Source organism: Oenanthe melanoleuca, chromosome 19 (genome assembly GCF_029582105.1).
Source record: "Oenanthe melanoleuca isolate GR-GAL-2019-014 chromosome 19, OMel1.0, whole genome shotgun sequence".
NCBI classification, from domain to species: domain Eukaryota; kingdom Metazoa; phylum Chordata; class Aves; order Passeriformes; family Muscicapidae; genus Oenanthe; species Oenanthe melanoleuca.
In genome coordinates this window covers 6,525,540-6,548,656 of record NC_079352.1, presented here as the reverse complement: position 1 = coordinate 6,548,656, position 23,117 = coordinate 6,525,540, and the positions used below count along the sequence as shown (strand labels likewise).

The window sequence follows — 23,117 nt, the reverse complement described above, 5'->3', positions numbered from 1 at the left end:
ATGCACTGAGAAATAAACTTACTGTAAATGAAAGTCATGTCAGGTGTCCTCTATTTACAAAGTTCAGAGCAAGTTCAAGCAAACTGCAGCCTGAAATCAGGGCAGCTGCTTTTCCTTCCTGACATCTCAGCCTTCTCCTTGGGAAAGCTCCTTTGCAGGGCTCTTAAAAACAAGATGTGCCTGAAGGTCCTGCTGCTGGCACCTGCTGTGGGCAAAAAGGGCCTTTCTTGCCTAAAACAGCTGAGGTTCCCTGCCCTTGGTGGGACTGACTCCTCAGGTGTTGGACAGAGAGATCTGTCCAGGACACACAGAGTCACCTCTGCATTCCCAGGCACCAGACCCAAACCTGGGGGACACATCCCAAATCCAGGAGCTCACCCCAAACCAGGGGACACATCCCAAACCAGGGGGACACATCCCAAATCCAGGAGCTCACCCCAAACCTGGGGGCACATCCCAAACCTGGGGGCACATCCCAATCACAGGAGCTCATCCCAAAGCCAGGGACAGCTCCTGCCCTCGTGGGGAGGTTTCAGCTCCTCGTTCAGCCTCTCAGGTCACATCCCCTTTGAGCACCTTGCTGTGCAGTGCAGTGAGGCTCTCCCAGACCTGGCAGATTCCTCCTGCAGGAATTTTGTGTCAGGGAGGGCACCCACAGGATGGCTGCAGCAGATTGTGAGGGGGAAAAGCCAGACAGAGATTTGTGCTCTGCCCAGCAGTGTAAATTAAAATTTCTGATATTTGCAGTGTTCCTCACTTCCCCAGAAGTTTCCTCACAGTTCAAGGAGGTCGAGTTGGCTCAGCTAAGACACCAAGGGCTGCCCAGACCCCTCCCTGACATCCCTGGTACCCCCTGGGCATCTGCCTCCTCCAGCAGCCTTTGGTGCTCTGAGTGCTTGGAGACCCCCAGAGCCATCACCTCTTGTGGCAATTCAAACTGCCAGAGGAGGAGGAGGGTAAAGACCTTTTTAACCTTCCTGCTCTGGGAACAGCTGCCCTCGAGGTGTGCAACACCTCTGTTAGCAAAGGGAGGCTCTGGGGGAGGACCTGGGCTGTTCTGTCACTGATGTCACAGCTCTGAACTTGTTTTCCATATCCCAAAGAAAACAAGAGATATGCAAATCCCAGGCAGTTTTTTTCCCCTCCTGATCAGATTACACTGCAGAGATGCAGATACCAGAAGTGCAGCCAAGGCTGAGCCTTGTAAACACTGAGAAATGTCCACAGGGCAGACCTCTGCTGCACTGGGAGTTCTGCATCACGATGAGGACATGCTCAAGGTTACCTCGTGCCAGGCATTCCCATGCAGCACTTCCCTGGGTCTCTCAGGGTGCATTTATCTCAGTTTCTGAGTCCTAACACCTCCAACCTCAATGTATTTATCCTTGCAAGAAGTCCTCTGAGGGAAGGCAGTTGTGTTAATCACCACTGTGCAGATTGGGAGCTGCTGGATAAAAGGCTAAATTAATTTCTTGGGACATTTGTGGCTGTGCTGGTCTGCCAGGCACCAAATTAGCATCAGGCCCATGTTGGTCTCTGGGCCATTATGGCCACTGATTGTAATCACAGCCAGGGGAGCTGACTTCTCCTGAGCTCAAACAGCCCAGGAAATCAATGGCAGGGGGAACACATTGAACTTGTGGCAGGAGCTGATTAAAAGAAAACTATTTATTCACAAACAAAGCACAGCTACTCTTGGAGTTCCCTGCCTTAACCCTTCATGCTCAGCACCAAGTGGCTCTTGAGCCAGGCTCTGGCTCTGTGGTGAGAGTGGTTCTGGCTGTGGATGGAATTGTCTCCACATTCCAGCCTGGGGATGGGGAAAGCAGTGAACCTGAAACAGGGACAAACTCACCCTAAGCTTCCCAAGCAACACTACAGAAAAACAGCTACTACACTGTAAAAAGGAAAAATAAGCAGGGAGACCATATTACCTTATTCACCCTCTAAGAACTGTTCACCAAAAACAGTGACAAGCTGCTTCAGAGATGGATTGGGAAAAATGTGACTATTCCAGGCTGAAGGATGTTTGCTTGGCATCAAGGAGAGCCTGGGAGCTGATCAGGCCTGACCTTGTCATCTCTGAGCCTTTTTGGGAGAGGCAGAGAGAAACAGGACAGTCTTTCCCCTGCCACATCCCACTTTTAGGACAGGATCAAACCTTGGACAAAGCTGATCCCATTTTTGGACTCCAGTGGGAAACTAAACAGCACAGACTGTATGGCAGGGCAGGGAAAGGTGAGTCAGCCACAGGCTGGCAGAGGAAACTTGAGCCAGGGATGAGAACTGATTGTTAGAACACTTTGCCAGAGGATGTGGGAGAGTTTGCACTCCAATGTGGTTTTCAAATGAGGAGAGCTCTTTCTCCTCCTAAATAAATATATAAATACATATATATTTACACATATATATATCAGAGAGGGGGGTGTGTGCTGTATTCAACTCAAGGCACATCCAGCCAGCAGAGCCATGCCAGATGCTCAGACTGGTGGAACTGGTGACCACCAAAGCCCAGATGCCCATTCCTGACCCAGCTCAGCACTGGATTTGCTGCTCTAAAGCCTCTCTCCAAACCACCAGGGCATGGGAACAGGGTCCTTGAGCATCCCCCTGGCAGCAGCTGCCCTGAGCTCCAAACCTGTGGGAAAGGACTGTCCACGGTGGAAAACTTCTGGCATCCAAATTCTGGCCTGGGACTGGGCACAGACCAAGGCAAGCCAGAGGTGCCCCCTGACCCTGGGAGCAGGGAAAGGCTGGGACAGAGCCCAGAGGGGGACTGTGCCAAGGAAAACCTGATTTATGTGTAACCAGCTGCAGTTAATGCTCACCCAGGAGCATCCTCACAGCTAAACTTTAGACTTAGCTCACAAAACACTGGCTGAGTGCACGATAAGATCCTGGCAGCCCCCTTCCCTCTGCTCCTCAGCCACAAAAACATCTCCAGAAATGGATGGAGCCTGTGTCTACCTGGTGACAGGAGGATGTGGCTTTGTGGGGGAGAGGATTGTAGAGCTCCTGTCTCAACAAGATTACATCAAAGAAGTCAGAGTCTTTGATTCAGCAGCAAGAGAAGAAGTAGAAAAATACAGCACAGGTAAGAAAAGGGCATTAGTGGCCATAACCCTCCCTCTTCTGGCAGCTGGGATAACACTGGAGGTGCCACAGGCTGGGGCAGGGACCTGGGTGAGGAGCAACTTCCAGCTCAGATATTTTACAGCACAGGACTCAGTCAAAGAAAAAAGACCCCAAGGGATGGATCACCAGGACTCATCTCCCAGGCTCTGAGTCAGGGACCAGTGAGGAGCCACACACACACAGAGGCTGTGGCATGGGAACTTGGCTGCCCAGCTGCTTCCCAAGGGGCTAAACCAACACCCTCCTGAGCTGCTCCAACCAGCCACAGCTTCTGAGGAAAATAACTAAAATTCCTGACAGCAGCAGAATCCAACTCAGTGCCTACTGCAGGCACTGTGAAATAAATTATGGAAATAATGGAGATAAACCTACAGCAGCCTTAAAAAACGAGGATGTGTCTCAGTAAACACTCAGACATACTGAATTAATCCATTTGATCATATCCTGAGAGCTGCCTTCATGCAGGGTTGAGCACAGTGAGATTTGTTGGGGAAAAAACAACCAGTTTTACTGGATCCAGGGACACCCAGCAAAACAAGCCATGGCAGCTCAGGGTGCTCTGCTCAGCCAGGGCTGGGCTGGTCTCCTGCCTCTGACTGCCCAAACCTTCATCTGCTGTGAGAGAGGCAAAAAACGCTGGGGAGATCCTGTTGGGAGATAAGGACAGAAAGGGGATCACCACAGCATCAGGGGAGGATCCCAGGCAGGAACCTCCTGGCACATGAACCCAGCAGACTGGTTCCCCAGGTCTCAGGGAGCCAGTCACCTCAGGAGCACCCATGACTGAAGAGAAAGCTGCTCAGACCTCGGGGAGGTGCCAAGATCCAGGGGAGCTCTGTGGCCTGACACCCCAGCAAACCACAGCAAAGAGGCAGGAGCAGCCTGAGGGGCCACCCCAGCCCCATCCCTGTGCCCCAGGCAGAGCCAGCCCTGCCACAGCCTCCCCCACAGGGCTGGCTCTGTCCCCAGGCCACCCTTTATTTATTCCTGCCCCACCAGGCAGGGGGCACAGCCTGGCTCCTTGGTTCCCACCTGAACTTACAGGTAGAAGAGGTGTTACAGGATTACTGTGATTTTTTTTTTACAAACCACATCCTTCCACTCCTGCTGGTTTGTGCTTTGGGCTACAGCAGCTCTCACACTCCTTCCTCCTCCTCTGCTCCATCCAGCACTGCAGGGCTCTGCCACTGCTCCTGCCTGCAAGGGGACATGGAATTTTGGGCTCTGGCCTTGCCATTGCTGCAAAAAGCTGATGGGTTTGTCTCTTGCCTCCTGCAATTTATCCTCCTGTTTTACCTCTCACTGCAGCTGTGCCTTTCCCACTGACAGCAAGCAACAGCTCCTGAGCTGTCCTGGCCCAGTTTAATTCCTTCATTAGATCAGCTGCCTCTTCCCTGCTAAACCCAAAAACTTCTCTTTGCTCCTATCAAATTTCAATTTTTTTTCCTTCCCCTCCAGACTCTGTTAATTCCATTCAGCTCATACTCAAATCCTCCAGCATGGTCCCTCCCAGTCTGATGTTATCTGCTGATTTAATGAACAAATCTGCCAGATTCTTGATGAAAACAATCAAAAAGACTCAAATGCAGCAATAAGCCCTGGAGAGCCCCAGGGCAGCCACCTACCACAGCTGGGAACTGCAATTCTGCCTTTGTGCTCTCCCTAATGGGGCTTATTTAGCCCATGTTTTACTGACTCCTTGTGAGATCAGGCTGAGTTTCCATAGCCCTGTGAAAATCAAGATAGATGACATCAACCTACTCCACAATATCCCACAGCCTGTTCCCTTGTCATAGGAACAAAGGAGGTTTATCTGGCTTGATTTGTCCTTGACAAATCCCTGTCAGCTGCTCCCATGTGCCCATCACCCCACAGGTGCTCACACGTGGCTTGAGAGCTGCTCCTGAATTTCCTGGGGTTGAAACCAAAATGTTCTGTAATTTCCTGCCTCTTCTTCACCTCCCTTCGCAGCACAAGTGTTTCACTTGCTCTGCTGAGCTCTCCCAGTGCCTTCAGAAGCTCTCCAAGGCTGATAACAAACTGAAGCTGCAGTTACCCCCTCACCTCTTTGGGAGCCCTGGGAATAGCTCATCAGGCCTTGCCAGTTTGAAAATTCCTCATGGTTGCTTCACACCAGCTGCCTTAACACAGGTGGTGTGGAAAAGACTGTTTAACACTTCAGCCTGATGGGCTCCAGGCTTTCCCAAACCACAGAGTCCTGCTGAGACCCTGCTCTACCTCTCAGCAGAGCAGCCTCCTGTGCACTCAGGTGCTCCAGGCAGGATTCTCCTCTGCTGCATGGGCAGCTCCTTTCTTTCCACCCTCTGTTCTCACTGAACTGACTCTGTGCTTTACTATTAAATTAATATTAATACTCACTGTTAATTGATTTAATAATAAATCTCCTCAGAGTTAATCCATTGATTATTGGCTGTGCTAATTAAGAAAGCAGCCTGAGCCTTTGGTAAAATTTCTGTCTCCTCCTCCATCCCAGGCTGCTCAGAGAACACTTGATGTGCTGCCTGGGATTCCATCCTTCCCTTTGGACCATGAGGAATAATCCTCTTCCCCCCCTTGCCCTGCTGGATCTTCTCTCAGGTTTTCTACACCACAACTGGAGTTCTGAGCTACTCATTTGTGTGATCCTCCAGAAATTCCTACCTGGATGTGTGGGGCTCTGCAGGCAGCTCCAGCCCAGGGCAGAGGGGATGTCCTTCCAAAGGAACCCTGAGAGTGGCTCATTGCAAATCCCTGAGCAGCACAGGCTCCTCACCCCAGCTTCCCCCTGCCTATTCCCAACTAGGGAAAGGAAAAAATCCCACTTAAATGTTACAACATTGTCTCAAAGCAAGAAAAGGGACAGTAGATGCCAAGAGCAGCTACTCTGAGGAAGAAGAAGGAGGAGGTAAAGGAATAGGGAGTAAATTCCAAGTTTCCCATGAAACTTTTTAACCTGGTACATTATTTTCCTTCTAAACCTACAGCATTTGCAATTTAAACAAAGCCCTGTGTGGTGTGAAATCTCCAGGTGTTATTCCCATCCAGCTCTGACATTTTCTGTCTGAAGGAAGGAGTCCAGCACAGCTGCCCTGATCCAGAGGGGCTGGAGCAGCCCCAGCCCTGGGCCAGGTGTGTCCTGCTCCCAGGGCTGCCCTTGGCTGCAGCCTGGGCATTGCAGAGACACTGATTCTGCCCCACATCTGTTTAATTAAAACCTGGCTTCTTGGACTTTAAAAAAAAAAAAAAAGGGAATTTTTCCCTGATGTGCTGGATTCAAAAGGCATGGTGACTGTCAGTGACTGCTTTGCCTTGCCCTGCAGAGTGTCCCAGGTTACAATGTGCCCAAAAGTCTGTATTCCATCACCATCTGCTGAAACCAGCTGGGGCAGTGACCCTGATCTCTGTGGAGATATCCTCTGCTAATGGGCCAGCTGTTAAACACCAGCTGGGGCAGTGTTCTTTATCTTTCCCACAGCCCATCCTCCCTCCAGGAGATATCTCCTGTTAATGGGCCATTCAGTCCCAGTGCATGACTGATAAAATTCCATCATCCCACTGGGAGATGCTCCACCCAGGGGGAGGAGCCAAACATTTCCTACCTAGATAAAAACTGAGATTTGGAACACCAAAGCAGCCCTTACCCACTGGTTTCCAGAGGACAAGAGCTGCCAGACCTTTCTAGAGGATCACTGCTTCAACAAGAGCACTTCATCTGCACTGCTACCACCACCCTAACCAGTGGGGTGTCAGGTTCTATTCTGACTCTGTCAGTGGTTTTTCTTTTTTACTATTCTGTGTATTTTATTTTTCTGTTTTTTCCTATTAAATTGTATTTCTGACTTGGGGCCTCTCACTGGTTTTGCTCTCAAAGCCATCACAGAGGACATTCCACACTCTGCAGGAAGCTGAGGATGCTGATTTGTGCTCTTTTCCCCCCTGCCCCTCTGTTCTGTTTTCCTGCAGACACCACTCGTGTGACAGTGAGGAGAGGAGACATCAGAGAGCCAGGTGCAGTGCTGGCTGCCATGCAGGGCGTGCAGGTGGTGCTGCACTCTGCAGCCCTGGTGGACTACAGGGGCTCGGTGCCCTTCGGGGAGCTCAGAGCTGTCAACGTCGGGGGTGAGCCTGGGCAGGGTCTGCACAGCCCCACACACACCTGCACTCACTGAGGGGCTGAACAGACACATCAACCCCATACAGCCTCACACCTGCACTCACTGAGGGGCTGAACACACCCCATACAGCCCCACACCTGCACTCACTGAGGGGCTGAACAGACACATCAACCCCATACAGCCCCACACCTGCACTCACTGAGGGGCTGAACAGACACATCAACCCCATACAGCCTCACACCTGCACTCACTGAGAGGCTGAACAGACACATCAACCCCATACAGCCTCACACCTGCACTCACTGAGGGGCTGAACACACCCCATACAGCCCCACACCTGCACTCACTGAGAGCATGAACACACCCATCCCATACAGCCCCACACCTGCACTCACAGGCTCCACAGACACATCTGGTGCTCCCAAATCCCACACCCCGGGATGGGAAAGGGGCTGGGGATCTTTCCAGCAGGGATCTTGTCTCTCTTTGCCTCTCTGTCCTTGCTCAGGGCTGCTCCTCTCCACTGCTCATCAGTTCTGGTCCCCCTGATGGCACTGAGGTGGCTCAGGACACACCTACAGTGGCCAGAAACTCTTTTTGTGTGACAAGGACAACACTGAAAATGAAATCCTGTTCTAATAGCTCATAGCTGCCCCATGGATTTTGCCCTGTCTATCCCAGCACAGGGCTGCACCCACTGAGCTGCACCCACCAGAAGGGAGTGATGCTGTTTTAATTAGCAGGGTGATGCTGTTTAATTGTCAGAGCTCCCAGCTATCATGTATGGGCAGGTATGTGTAACTGAGAGCTCCACAGCCCTGTCCTCCTACCACCAAGAGCAATTTCGTGTTTGGTGCAGGATCTGCTTAGAGAAAATCTGTTCATAAATCTAGGAAATAAGCACAGGCCATAAAAATAATGAAATCCCCATTACAGCAGCAATTCCAGTGTACCTCAGGCTGTTAGCTACTAAAATAGTCGTTAACCAAAAGGAAGGATTTTTTTTTTTTAAATATATATATGTATATGTGCATCTCCAACTTGATTACTGCTTAGGGCTTCTACTATTTGCTGATACATTCAAGGGTAACATTTAAACTCCAGCCTTCTTTTCATTGCTGTAGTTATTTTCAAAACTCAATGCTTTTAAGAGCCTGTATTGTGCTCTCTGTGTTCTGAGAATATTCAGAGCCTGAGGGTTCCTGCTGCTTTCAGTGGCTTTGTGAGCTCTTCCCCTTCACTGCTGCTGTGAGCTCTGTGCTTCAGCTCAGGGAGGATTTGCAGAGCACTGAACACCAGGCCAGTCCCCTCCTCAGCAAACCAAACCTCTTGCAGATGTTGGTGACATTCCCAGAAAACCACCCACACAAGGATTTTCCAGTGTGACCCAGTGACTCCTGCACTTCTGCCTCCCCTTGGATGGCTCCACATGGAGCTCCCCAAATTTGGGCTGCTGCCCTCACCAGGGCCCCCCAAAATCCTGAACTGGGAGATTAGTCTGAAGTTCTCTATTAAAATCATGGCAGATAAAAGAATAAAAATGGTATTTGATACCTGCTGTAGACTTCATGGTAAAAAGCAGGGTCAGGAGAGGTCAAGTGTATAATCCTCTAGCTGGTTCCTCTCTGCAACTCAGGCCACAGAAATTCATCCAATTACTGCCCTAAGCCCAACAATTTGTGGCTAAATTGGACCATTCCTTTTCAAAAGACTTGTTGCCTCGAATTAAGGGTGCAAGTTAATGGGCCATCTATCATGGCTTTCAGCAAGCCATAACAATGCTGAGGAGTGCTGCTGTGGCTATGGTTAATTATCATTTCTGGCCAAAATTTACATCTTCTGCTTTGATTCCCTCCTCTGTTTCAACCACTGGTTGCTAAGTCCTGTTATAGCCTTGTTGACGGAATTGAAGAGTTCTCTTCTACAAGAATTATTTTTTCCACCTAGTCTCTTAAAGACTTTTTAATCTGCTTTTTGTTAAGATGAATGGATTTTAACTCAGCTGTTTCCAGTGATGTTTCTCACCAGGGGTTCTCAGTTAACTTTACATATTGTGATAGGCTCATGCAGAAGCACATTGATCCTTTTCCAGTGGGATTTCAGATGGATTTGTGTGCTCAGAAATGATCCTAAACTCAGGATTTCCTGGGTAATTTCAGATTATGCCCTTAACAGCAAAGGGAGGAGAAATCACAAGCCCTCCCACACAGATCTGCAGCCAGGCTCAGGGCAGAGCCTGCTCAGCCAGGTACAAGGTGTGGAGGTTTGGCCACCCCAAGCTGATTCCTTGCAGGTCTGAATGCCCTCAGTAATTGTCATTGAGGTTCTCACAGCTCCAGCTTGGATCAAACCACAATGAATGCAAAAACCACCCCTGCAAGAGTCATACATTGTTTGAACCCACCAAAATACTCCAAAATAACCACACTAAACCACACACACTGACCAACTAGTTCAGCCAGAACAACCTTCCTTAAGGCAAACCATGGTTTGGATTTGTCTGGATTTGTAAGCTGCCCTCAATATTTTATTTAAAGTTCTGCAGTTATCAGGAGTTGATGGAGTGATTTCACCCTGTAGCACCCTGCAGAGCTTCTATAGAGCAACACATGCAACTAAATCACTGATCCTTTGCCAAATAGCTGCAGTTCACCAATAATCTGCCCACAAATGCAAAAATACAGTTTTGCTCTGCCAAGCCCTCAGCTTCCCTTTGTTAGCAGCTCCAATGTCCAGGTTTAGTTGCCATTGGCCATGGAGGTTCAGCCACACCAGAACTATGGATGTGATTATAAACCATCCCCTCCTGGGGAAATGCAGCCCTCACCTGGGGCTTTGCATATTTTCAGCCATAAAAAAAAAAAAAAATAAAGATGGATTAGTTCCAAGCCAGACAAAGCCTTTTGATTTGCACAACAGGAATCAAGGCAAGGTGGTTGATGTCTGTCCTTCCCATCCTGCCCCACAGGTACTGAAAATGTGCTGAGGGCCTGCTGTGCCCTGAGCATCCCCTACCTGCTCTACACCAGCTCCATCGCTGCCGTGGGACCCAACAGCTCCTGTGAGCCCCTGCTCAGGTGAGCCTCAGCACCTCAGCATGCTCTGTCTGTCCAGGCAAGCAGCACTGCACCTGCAGCCAGATGGAGATCTGAGCTGTGGCTACCAAGGAGAAGATTTGTGTTCCCTTTCCTGTCTGCTCCTCTTTCTTGTAAACCCTTCCTTGCTGCTCTGCCTGTGTAGGAACTGTGGCTCTTCCCCACCTGGGTCTACAGCCCTGCTCCTCTCAGCCCTAAATTCATTTTCAAATAAGGTTTCAGGTGCTCAGAGTTTGGGATATGGCCAAATTGTACCCTGCTGTTGGGTCAGAGTTTTTGGGCTGCTGACTCACGAGTCACCCAAGGGGCAGGTGATGCTCACTGCTACCAGCACTCTGCCCCTCCTGCTCCCAGCTCCACAGGGAACTGCTGGCAGCCCTGTGCCCAGCTCTTTTTATCAAATGTGGGCAAATCTCATGTGTTATCCCACAAAAAAGTAATTGGCCATGAACCCTTAGGGGACAAATGCACTGGTGTGAACCTGCCCTGCAGGATCCAGGTGTAGTCTCATCATTTGTTAACTGCTTCTGACCTGTAAATTGTACCCTTCTATCCCCCCAAATCCTTCTTCCTGCCAACATGCTCATGGTTTCCTGTCACCACTTCAGGCCATTAGGCTCAACCCTTCTCCTCTGTTTTTGATTGACCCACAGACCCAGAAGCAGCAGCAGAGCTTCTGAAAACCCTCTGTGGCAAAGGTGGGATTTGGATCAATACAAAGACAGTGGTCAAAATGACAATTTTGAGGGTTTTTTGCTTTGATCTCCAGAAGAGACTTTGACAATCAGCTGCCACCCCTGCTCAGGGCTCAGCATCAGGACACCTTTTGTATTCCTGGGGCAGCAGGAATTCCTGCACCCTGAGAGCTGGGCTGATATTTCTGAAGACCAGGGGCTGAAGTTTTGGGTAAAATGTCTGATGTGTAGTATTGGAAGGCTCCTTTCTGGTTTCAAGCCTGGTTGTAGCCACACAAACTGCTCAGCCCCTGGAAATCTGTGTGCCAGGGGAACTGGCTGGACACAGCTGCCTGCAGTCATTTGGCTCTGGAAATCTGAGCCCAGCTAGAAAAGACATAACTTTAAATTACCTACAAGCTTAAATTTCATGCTCACAAGTAAGTCAAGGCGTGAGCCAGTTGTTTTGAAAAGCTTCTAAGCACTCAAATCTGTAGAATAAATGTCTGGCTTATGAAAAAATCCATGAGAGTAACTCAATCCTTGGGACCACAAGCACTGGAGACTGTGTCACTGCAAAGCTGTGGGTTTTGGTCACTAGAAATACAAATACTAAGAATTCATGTAGATACAGGCACATCCTTGTCAGTATTTCAGTCCTATGACTTAAGAGAGATGTGAACAGCTGTCTTGAAAAAATCAGCCCCAGATGTTGCTTGATCACAGTCCTTAGGTTTGTAAGGGTGGCACAAGAAGGGCAAGTGATGCTCATGGGGTGTGAACAGCCTTCCCCAGCACAAAGACAAACAAAACCACACCTGGAGCCTTTCAGTCATTTTGCAGAACACACTCAGATTCTCCCATTATCCTGAGAGGAAGCCTTAGAGAGGAGTCATCATCCTCCAATTATTTTGATTTCAAACGAAGGGAATTAGGTAATGGGAGGAGTATCAGCCTCCCAGTCAAAACTCAGCCCACCTGCCTCAACAGGGAGCCAGGGATGGCAGGGAGCAGCTTAACAGAACAGGGATACCAGAGAGCAGCTCTGCTACACTGAGAACAGTGATGCCTTTCTTCCTCCTCCTCATATCCCATCTGTTCTGCCCTGTCCCTCACAGCCCGTGATCCTGCTGCCTTTTCCTTTTCCTCTGTCCCCCTTCTCCACCATTCCCGTGGAATTTATGGAATCCTGTGTCCGTGCAGGGGAATTGGCACAGACAAAGCAGGAGGAGGCTGTGGCTGGTGATGGGCACGGGGATAAAGCTCACACCTCAGCATCCAGGAACAGAAAATGCCTCTGTCAGCCTCAGTCCTGCCAGGCAGGCACTGCTCAGATACCTCCTGACAGTGCTGCTCCAGTCTGATTAGCCTTCACTTATCTGGGATCGTTTTGAAAAGCAGGAGCATTATGCTGAGCTCTTTGTCACTGCCAGGCTTCAGAGGGGTGGGGGAAGGCACACACAGCAGAGCCCAGCAGCAGCAGGCAGGTCTGTCCCTTTGTGAGGCTGCTGCTCTTTGAAGGCTTTGCAGGGGAAAAAAATAAAAGAAAAAAAAAAAAAAAGAGAAAGCAATTAAAACTAGAACTTCTAGATAACCCCCCACTAATTGTCTTGGGCCTCTCCTGGGCTTGCAACAAAAATTGCACAATCAATCTTTTGTCTTGCTTGGTTTTTGGTTTGTCTTGCTCGTGCCCTGTAAACACAGGGAGGGGAGGAGGGTCTGGTGATGAAGCCCAGGGTGTGTGAGGAGTCTGCATTTCTGATGCTCCTCATTTATTGCTGCTGTGGCACGAGGAGAGCCTGATCCCAGCCGGGATATCTGACACACAACATGCCAGACTGCTGAACAAGAGCCAGGAGCAGCATCAGCCACGCTTTGCACAGGGAGATGTGAGCACAGCAACGAGAAAACAACGTGCCCAAGGTCAGAGAGCTGAGCCAGAGCTGGCCCAGGGTCTGGCAGGAACAGCTCTGCTGCAGATGTGCTGTGTGGATTCCCCACAGCCACTAAACCCTTCCAGATGTGTCCCAGCCCATCTGGCACAGGAGGGTGAGGATTCCTCTTCACCCTGCCTGGGGCACCCCATGCCTGGCAGATCCTGGTTTGCCAGGATGGATTTCTCTGGGACAGCAGAATATAAAGTGAATTAATTCAAAACTGGGAATAAACTCTCCAACTCTCTCATGGAGGGAGAGAGCTGATCTGTGCTACTCAGGGGAGCACAGGAGCAAGGGGATGCTCCTTCCCAGTGCTGCAGGCAGGTTTCTTCACTCCAGAGCCCACTGGAGATGTTTGACCAAATCCCATTTTGGCCTCAGGCTGATCTAAAACCACAGGGACGAAACACTGACACCCTATGGGGAGCAGAGCTGCTTTCTGCTTTCTCCTTGGAATTATTCCAGGCCCTTCCATGAGATCCCACAGGTTTTCCCCTTGGCACTAAGGTGTCAGCCTGAGGAGCAGGTCCCACTGCCACAACCCAGTGTTCCCTGCTCATCCTTGCCCTTCTCCATCCCCTCAAGGGTAATTCGTGATGGGAGATGAAGGAGCAATCCCAGCACAGCCCTGCTGATTGCAGAGATCTCCAGCAGCTCCACCACATCCCCAGCAAGTACCTCCCAACTTTAATCAACTCTCTGAGAAAATTAACTAGCAGTTTCTCCTTTTAGTTTATGGCTCATGAGAGGCTTTTCTCTGCCTCTAATGAAAAAGTGAAGTAGAACTGCTCTCATTTCCTTGCCCTCCATCCTCCTGTGCTCTTTCTACCTTGCTCAGCTTCTGTGAGTTGCTTAAAAGTGTAACTCTGCTGCCTTCTAATTGGCCTGATGGAATGTTATTTTAACCATGCTATTAGACAGAACTAAGTCCAGCTCTGAGGAACCACTGCCCCATGCAAACCTGGGGAGCACCTGGTGCTCCTATTCCCCCAAAGCACAGTGAGGAATCCCTGGGGAGCAGGGAATGCAGAGAAAACCAGGCTGGGCAGTGTCCCCAAGCCCTGAGCTCTGCTCTGTAGCTGCCAGGCCTTGGGTTTTGCCCCAGGCTGCCACAACAAGCCTGGATTAAACGTTCTGGCTGGATTAAACAGCTTTTCCTGGCTGCTTCAGGCAGACTTCAGCCACAAGGTGCTTGGATGCAAGCAGTGCCTAAAGCTCAGGCTATCAGCCCTTTTGTGATTTCATCTTCACTTGCAGCACCTTCTTACCAGCAAAGAGAAAAGAGATGTGAGAAAGCTGCACAGAGTTCCACAGACACTTTGTCTGGCAGCAGTCTGGGTACATAAGGTATTAAAGGGGCTTTTATAGGGTTAGGCTGCCTTAGAAAATGAACCAATGATACCAAGGATTGAAAACTGCCCAACTGCTGAAAGGTTTTAGGTGAAAAGTGACAAATTACTGAAAGGATTGAGAAAGGACCAATTAAAGCACACAGAGATAAGGTGGGGTCTGCAGAGGGGGTGAGATATCTCCAGCATCAGCCATTAGGGAACAATTTATTACCTAAGGGATGATTTTCCAGGGAGGCCTGTCAGGGGTTCTGCACCTTCCCCACTTCACTCCCTGTGTCCCACCATGTTCCAGGGGGGACGAGGACACCGAGTACAGCGGGGAAGTGGAGCTGCCCTACGGGAAGACAAAAGCCATGGCAGAAAAGATTGTGCTTGAAGCCAACGGAAAAAAGGTACAAAATTCCAGGTAGCACCCCTGGAATGACAGCACAGGCCAGGGGAAAGAAGGACATGGATGGAAAGACCCCACAGCTCCTGTCTAATGTGAATCCAACCTCTGCCTGGATTTGATGCATAAACCACATAGTCCCAAACTCCCAAAACCTGATGTTCCCACCTCAGCAAGGAGCTGCCAGACTCTCCCAGGATCAGAGTGCTTCCCTTTGAGCCTGTGCTTCAGCTCCAGCAGGAAAGTGCTGAATTAGGGCCAAAGGAACCAGCTTCACCCAGTTCATACTGAAAAAAATGTGTAATTTCCAGGCTTTCCAGAGTGACTTCAGAATTTAAAATATTGGTGTAGCCAGAGCCAGCCCCCTACCCAGGGCAGCTGTCCAGTGTTTCAGACTGGCAGTGCAGTCAGCAGATGTATGAGCTCTTCTAGACAATGAAGGAGAATGTAAAAATGAGATTTGTGCTCTAAACCACTGCCTGCAGCATCTCTCCCCCAGTCCCAGTTTGAGGCCCCAGTTGGGGCTGTGGTACCTGGTGTTGGTTGTTGTAAATTCTCTTTTATACACCACAACTGCAGAAGAGTTCATGCCAGCAGCACTCCCCACCCAGCACCTCTCAAGGAGCAGCACGTGGGTGAAAAAAGGAAGGAGCAGGTGTGCTGTGAAAAAAAAAGAAAAAAAAAAAAGTCAAACTGGGCACCTCCTTGTGGTTTTAGGTGCACCTCTGCAAATGTTGACTCCTCTAGGGCAGTATTCCCAGGGTTTGGGTCTATCTGGGAAGCCCAGTGTGCAAGTGGATCCATGCACCCCTGACACCCCTCCCTGGTTTTACAGCTGAGCAACGGTGGCAGCCTCAGGACCTGCGTCCTGCGAGCCAACACGGTGTATGGGGAGAGGGCAGCGTTCCTGCAGGAGCTGCTCCTGCTCACCAGGGCCAGCCACGGGGCTCTCAACCACCTGGAGCCCGAGCACACCGAGCGCAACCACACCTACGTGGGTGAGTGGGGCTCTGCCCCTGCTGCCCAGATCTGGGGATTCCAGCTTAGTCTATCAACTTTACTGCCTCCTGGCTATTTACTGAGAGGGAGCTAGAGCTGCACATCAGATAAGCAAAGGACCCAAAAGAGGCTCTTTGCCTCTCTCAGTTCATTGCATGGTGGTTCCAGGGCAAAAGAAGAAGAGCTCAGATAAAGGTCTTTTCTAGGAAAGGGTCAGGGATGGGGAATTGGCTTTCTGCCAATAGGATTGGGACAGGAGGGAAGGGTTAAATATTCCTTATGCCTCTTGGTATTGAGTTACAACAGCCATGGTCTCCCCAGACACAGAGATGAGTGTGGTGAATGAGCACAAATGGGCTTGGAACCACAAAACCTAGACTGGCTAAAGGATTTTAAAAGCAGGTTCTTATTACTACTGTTCCCTTTCAGAAGTGTTTTAGGGATATATGGGTGGCAGAGAGAAATTCTGGTTGTGTCTTTTGCTAGGAAAAGACACTTCTTCATTAGGAAAAAATAATTAAACTACCACTACTTGTCAAGTTCTTTACAGAAAAGGCTGCACTACATAACCAGTTCTTGCAAGCACAAGGAATTACTCACCAAGCCTATGGGAAGAATTTGTTTTGGTGCCTTTCAGGGGGGTGAAATTCAGCATTAGATAATTCAGTGATTTCTGTGCAGCACGCTTATATGTCTGTTTTTTCAAAAGTGCAGATTTTGAAAATGCTGTTAGAGAAGAATCAGGCCCAGATAGATCAAGTGACTCCTTCAAAGGCTCACAGCAGAGGCAGGGATAAAACCCTGGAGCACTGCCTCCTATTCATCCTGCTCTCACCACAGAGCACTGCCCTTTTGCTTCACATGAACCAGGATCACAAGGCACATTAATTGTCCAGCTCAAAGGGGAGACCAAAGGTTTAAAGGATCTTGGAGGCCTGGATTAACTACCCAGCCTCTGTGCAGCACAGCTGAGCACAGGATGATGCCTCCCTGCATCCCAGCACTGAAGGTGGCAGATCCAACCAGCTCGTTCTCCTTGTGGTAACTGATAAATGATTTGTGTTAATCACAGAAGTTTTGGTGTTTGTATAAACCAGAATATTTAAAATAAGAAAAGAACATGGACCTAGATAAAGGGAAATATATGATTAAACCCACTCTGTTTAAATCCCCCTGTTATGAATTTTGTGGATTGAATATTGTATACCAGTTTGTAAAAGAGAAAAAAAAAGCAGATTTCCTGCTTTGTGTGATCAATCACAAACTATCTGCTAAAGATCAGGCTTCCCACTTCTCCTGTGTTTTATCTGCCAAGACCAGATGGTTACATGACCAATTGTCCCAAGAGCTGTCCCACAGGAAGTTTGGAAGTTTCTTTGACCACCACTGCTTACCTTACAAAACAGTTACAATTATTGATTACTGCAAGGAAAACCAGACTATAAAAAGTGAGCTGCAAACCAAGCTGGGTGGAAGTGTGGAGTGGGCAGTGACCCCTCACGTTTTCCCCAGCGCTGCATTGCTCTGTCTGTATAAAATAAATCGATCTAAATTTTGCTGAATATCGAGATTATTGTTCCTCAGTTATAACATCCTCCTGCCTGGCTGTTCCTCTCCCCCTGTCACTGCTGCAGGGAACGTGGCGTGGATGCACGTGCTTGCAGCGAGGAGCCTGCAGCTGGAGCCAGGGCTGCTGGCAGGACAGGTGTACTACTGCTACGATGACACCCCCAGCCAGGGTGTCCAGGTCAGGCTGCAGCTGCTCTCCAGCGCAGACCCCTCGGTGAGGCTGGGCTCACACATCCCCTACTGGAAGATGTGGCTGATGATCCAGCTGCACAGGCTCCTCAGGGCCCTGCTGTTCCCTTTCTGGAGGCCACAGCCTTTCCTCAGCGTGCCCCTGCTCAACACCATCGTCACCTCCTTCTCCTTTCAGACAGACAAGGCTGCCAGGCATTTCGGGTACAAGCCTCTCTTCACGTGGGAGGAGAGCAGGCTCAGGACTGCACAGTGGCTGAAAGCAGCTGCAGGGAGCCCTGCACCCCCCCAGCTGCATGAGAAGATGAGCTAAGCAGCACTTCTGGGGTAAGGAGGGAGGTTATCACAGCAGCAGGCTTCACCTGAGCTTCACAACCTGCATGCAGCTTTGCAAACAGGAATCCTGGCACAGAGAAGGAGAAAAACTCACAGGCTGCAAGTCATACCCTTGCCATGGCAAAATCTCAGCTATTTTGTGTTGCTGTCTGATTAGGAACGGTGAATAATGCAGCAACACGACTCCTTCCAAGCAGCAAGAAGTGATTTATTGAAAATCCATGGCATTTATATAGGAGAGATTATGAAAAACAAAGGAGGAAAGACTCATTGGTCCAAGGAGGCAACACCTCTTTGAAATCATGCTTTGTGCAAACATCATGAGATACTCACACAGCTCTGTGCCCAACACCAGGTGTCTGCCTGTGTTTTCTTTCTTCCTTCCCTTGTTTTGTCTCTGAGAAAGATCCCCAGCCTGGGAAAGGTCTGGGCTGAAGCTGAGAAAGACAACAGCCTGGGAAAAACCCAGATTGGATTTTCCCACAAGCCTTCAGCAGTGTCCACAGTTTTGGGCTGTTTGGGCATCTGAAACCTTCCCTGCACACACACGCAGGGTTTGCTGGCCTCCCTCACCCCACGGTGACTGTGGAGCAGAGGGAACAAGCTCAGGTGGGGATGGTGGCCAGCAAACCCCTTTGGGGCAAAACCAGTGAGCCAGTTTTGCTGCACAGCCTGGGGAGCCACGGTCTCAGACACTTGGTGGGGCAGCTGTACCTGGCTCAGACACTGAAGGGCTCTTCAGTGATAGTTTTGGGGAGGATGAGTAAAACCCAGCAGGTTCTTGCTCTGATTTAGGGTTTAATAAAAAGAAAATATATATATTCCCTTTTCCAAAACTGTCTTTTGCAAGATGCTTCCTGTTATTCTTTACATGTGGAATACTTTTATCCCTATAAAAGAAAAACCTCCAATTTATTGTCCTAACAAGGCATAGGTTGATTTACCTTTTAATTGTATGGATGGAGAACTGATTTCTGCAAGCTTGAAGGTGGGATTCACATAGTTTGTACCTCCAAATCTCTTACCACAGAGCACTGCAGTGGCAAACAAAGCAGATTAAAGCCCATGTTCAGCTGCTGTGCTGGCAGAAAGCACCTCCAAGTGAAGGCCTTAGGGGCTGCATTTATGCTAAACAAGGTTTGAACTCCAGGAGGAAGAGGTCACTTCAGCTCCTTGCATGGCACTGGAGCTGCACAGCCCATCTGGGAGCAGCATTTCACAGATGAGATTTTCCTCACACTGCTGGGGCAGGCACTTCCAGGAGATTCACAGCAAAACTGTGGTTTCTATCAGTTTATCAGCTTCTCTGTTTTTAAGACTTGAGAGGCTGGTAAATCCACATTATGCACAACTGAGATTTCAGTTTTCACTTGAGCTTGGAGGAATGGGATATTTTTACATCACTGGCTCAAATAAAAAATGAACTCTGTTAATGTCACACTTGTGTTCTGTGAATCTGTGCCCATCTCTTGATTGTTCCTGGAGTATAAGTGTGCACATACACAAACAGAAGCTTATTTTAATTACAAGTGCCCTGATACTCCTGAAAAAGCAAGTTTCAGCATGACATCCTTGATGGAAATGATGAAAATTTGCTTCCTGTTAGTCCTGGTAATTACCCAGGAAGGAAAGTGGAGCAATAGAGTGAGAGCTGCCAAGTTAAATTTGGCAAAATTCACACTCACAAGAGAATTCTTCTTCAAAATGAGCTTACAGATCAGGAATTAGTTGCTCTGGTAATTCATTACTAGGCTCATATAACAAATAAATTTATGCCAAATTATTGCAATCTGCTGATAGAGAATTTGAAAAGGTGAAGTGTGTGAATTACCAGTTCCCTACTATTTTTTCCCCTTCCAGTTGTGCTGGAGGGAGGTTAAGAAAGGGAATAATAAGATTTCTGCTTTTTCCATGTTCCCTAAAAGTTTCCTTGCAGTTTTTTTTTTTGCCATTATCCAAATGGTAGCTGGCAGCTCTATGAATGTGACAAACAAATGCACCCTCAGTTCCTCATCCCAGAGCATCCCCACAGTGCATCAGCGTTGGCCTCAGCAGGTTCTGGTGGCTCTGAAAATACGGATTTATCCTGCCAAAAAAGAGCCACAGGGTGGAGCTGCGAGGCTGGGAAAGGTCCCTCCTGGTGCAGCCTCGCTGGGATTTGGCTGCTTTCTGCAAGGACTGAATCCCTGCCCAGGGTTTGGGGGTCTGTCCTCAGCACTGGGAATTCTGGCCTTCCCTCCTCTCCCTGGAAGCAGTCCCCACTTTATCTGCCCTATAATCAAAGACACTGAGGAAATTCTTTTTTTCTCACTCAGAGCTCATTAGAAAAGAATAAAAGTTTGCTTTTTGCTTTTAAAAATAGAGTGGATTTTGGCTCTCTGACCTCTGAGGAGCCTTGCACAGGCACAACAGGCTGATGCCTTCAGTCCCAGTCTCTCAGGAATTCCTTTGTGGGATTTGGAGCTGCTGCAGATATCAGATGGGAGAGTTGTCAAGCCCCAGAACTATCCCAGAGATTAATGCCTTACAAGCTTGCCTGCTTTCATAAACCTTGCTGGGAACCTCATCATGCTTTTGTTCCTGTCCTGCTCATCATCACCTCTGATTCTGATGCTTATCAGGCTGCAGATGACATGCAGGATAAGCAGAAGGGATTTTCAAAGGTGGTTAAGTGCTGGATTTTTCAAATGTGTCTGAATGAGCTGGCTGCTCAGCTTTTTTAATACCTACTCACCTCCCAAGCTTTGCAAAAGGAACCAGAGGATTCCCTTTCCCTGGTCATGGTACAAACAGGGGGAGAAGTTAGACAGCAAAGCCTCTGTGCTATTTTCCAAAAAGATGAGTAAGCTTCCTTTGGCTGCCTTGCCTTTTGGCTCCTCCAAGCTAATGCTGCTGCAGACTTCCTGTTAGATCCTTGATTTTTATCAGATTATAACTTGTTTTCCCCTGGCAATGCTTTAATTCTTTCTACTGCATTGGGTTGTCATTGGCTTTTCTTTTCAGGGTCTCAGCCTTATTATGTAACAGCAGCAGCAAAAAAAAGGAGAAAAGAAAAAAAAATATTTCAGATCTGTTGCTACTTCAGGAGAGGAGCCTTTGTGCACAATTACTCATCCAAGAGATTCAGCAGGTATAACTGCTTCCCCCAGGGGCTCCATTATATAATTGGATTTCAGCCATACAAATTAAATCCTATCTTACCCCTTAGTTAAGCCAGGCAGTAAGTATTTAATGCTAATATCCCTGACAACTATTGCAGGGAGAAGCAGAGCTGAAGCACAGAGGAGACAGATGCAGGCAATCTCTGCTGCAGGAGCAGGGAGGGTGAGCAAGGACTGGCACCTGCTTGTGTTTTCACAAGGTTTAACCTCCCCAGGACAGGCTCAGCTGCAGTGCTGTGAGGCTGGAGCAGGGCTCTCCCTGCTTCTCCATGCCCCAGGAGTGCTCACCCCCAGCACACACACTTCAAAGAGCCACATGCCTAACCCTGTTTGAGCTCCTCTGGAAGGCTCTGTTCTTGTGCAACGTCTGAAGGAAGCAAATTTAGCAATGTTAAAACTCAAGCCAAACACAAAACCGAGCAAAGAACCCCCGAATTAAAGAGAAAATCTCGGCTGAGCTACTCATTAATCTGCATTTTCTGCCGTGTTCCTGTGAGACAGAGCCCTCTGGGCAGAGCCCATCTCTCCTGGTGTCTGGTACATCAGTCACAGAGCCAGGGCAGGGTAATAAAGCAAAGCAGATTCATGGCAGGAGTTAAACCAGTCGGGCTGGTCCTGTAATTGGAACATAATCTCATATTGACAGTGCTCAGCTCAGGATGCACAGGGAGCACGTGGCACCAGGCCAGGAACTTTGGAAAGATATTTCCCAAATCCAGCTCCTGGACCTCAAGTGAGCTTCCCCAAAAGTGCCTTGAGCCCTACTAATGGTGTTAAAGCCCCACTCCCTGCTCTGCCCAGAGCCTGGAGATGCTGTGGGAGCACTGGGACAGAGTGGGGACAGCATCCAAAGGGAAAAAGGCTCCAACATCTGCTGGGAAGAGATTCCAAAGGGCTCCCACATCATCTGAGAACAGCACCCAGAGCTCTCCATCCTCCTGGAACCAGCAGGGACCTGCCTGCTGGGAGCTCCCAGTGCCAGGGACACCAGTGCCACCTTTCTGCTCCTTTCTTCACCTCCAAAAGCTGCAGTGGCACAATTAACTCCACACTGGCAGCAGTGACTAATTCCCTTCTCTGAGCCCAAGATGCTGAGCTAAAGCAGGTGAGAGGAGAGGAAGAACATTTATTCCAAGATCATCCCATGGTAGAGTCCAAGTGCAGACACACACTCAGCTTTCCAAGGGTGTGGGAGAAGAATACCAAGCTTCTTATAGCTGCTACAGGAAGTTTAAATTGATTTTTCTCCATCTCAGCAATTAATTCCCATTAATCAACTTACTGTACAATGCTGCACAATAATTCACAAGTTTTATGTATTATATGAATAAAATTGCACATATATTTTTATGTGATTTTCATTTAATTGAATTCCAAGGAGATTTATCTGCTGGGTTATTAATAAATCTTAATATGGCCTATAACACTCAATTGATATTTAATTAACCTGCAATAACTGCCTTGTAAAATGTAAATTAAATGCTTTATTTTTTCCAGGCATATAACGTTAAATCAAATCCTTGGTTCTACCAGCAAAGCAAAAAGAAGCAGGGAAAAAACAACATTTCAGGCATCCAAACCTTACACCTGAAAATATTTGATGTTTAAAGAGGTTCCAACTGGAAATTAGATCCATGCTGTGTAATCAGTTCTTCTCTTGAGGAGGTACTTTTCCACTTTTCCCACTTTTAAAGATCACAGAATTTGGGTGGATTTAGATGAAACAACAAAATCTCAGAAGGCTTCAAGAGAAGTGAGAGACACCCATTACTAATATAAAGGTTGTAAATTCCCATAGGTATTGTGGTATTTGGCATTTTTCTGAAAGTCTTGGCTCCTAGAGTCACATTATTAAATGAGAATGTCAATTTTCATTTAAAAATGAAAAAAAAAAAAAGGAAAGGAAAAGGAAAGATGTTAAAGCCCTTTGATAGGGGAAGTTTGCAAACCTGAATGTCAAAGGCATGAGAACTAAGAGACAAAAATACATAAAATTTGATCCTTATCTTTAAAAGTATCCGAACTTTTTGAGACTGAGATGTTTGAAAACTGGGAGGTGGCAACAAATGATCAAAACAGCCTTTACAAGAAAAGATGAGAACAATCCAAATTATGTTTTAAGATCAAACTCTTCTCCTCCTCCTCCCCTAGCAATTTACATAGATCT

At 48.3% G+C, this 23,117-nt stretch overlaps 1 protein-coding gene across 4 annotated transcripts; it reads left to right on the top strand.

Moving 5' to 3' along the window:
* The first annotated feature begins 2,829 nt into the window (after positions 1–2,829).
* Positions 2,830–22,727, top strand: HSD3B7 (hydroxy-delta-5-steroid dehydrogenase, 3 beta- and steroid delta-isomerase 7). Of its 4 annotated transcripts, none has more exons than XM_056506786.1 (7): positions 2,861–3,094; positions 7,099–7,254; positions 10,219–10,327; positions 14,601–14,700; positions 15,532–15,694; positions 20,793–20,919; positions 22,448–22,727. In XM_056506786.1, exons 1-7 carry the CDS (start codon positions 2,947–2,949, stop codon positions 22,539–22,541), a joined length of 897 nt encoding a protein of 298 aa, XP_056362761.1. In that variant the 5' UTR covers positions 2,861–2,946; the 3' UTR covers positions 22,542–22,727. The 4 variants fall into 4 exon arrangements, with proteins under 4 accessions (XP_056362758.1, XP_056362760.1, XP_056362761.1 ...); XM_056506784.1 differs by lacking the exons at positions 20,793–20,919; positions 22,448–22,727 and adding exons at positions 17,330–17,478; positions 17,632–19,227; XM_056506783.1 differs by lacking the exons at positions 20,793–20,919; positions 22,448–22,727 and adding an exon at positions 17,330–19,227 and having other exon boundaries at positions 2,830–3,094.
* Positions 22,728–23,117: the final 390 nt, after the last annotated feature.

Excerpts from the sequence above, each read along its gene's own strand:
- HSD3B7 (XM_056506783.1), top strand. The coding sequence starts at position 2,947 with ATGGATGGAGCCTGTGTCTACCTGGTGACAGGAGGATGTGGCTTTGTG. Across the intron at positions 14,701-15,531 it reads TTGAAGCCAACGGAAAAAAG|CTGAGCAACGGTGGCAGCCT; the intron begins GTACAAAATTCC and ends CTGGTTTTACAG. Across the intron at positions 15,695-17,329 it reads GCGCAACCACACCTACGTGG|GGAACGTGGCGTGGATGCAC; the intron begins GTGAGTGGGGCT and ends TCACTGCTGCAG.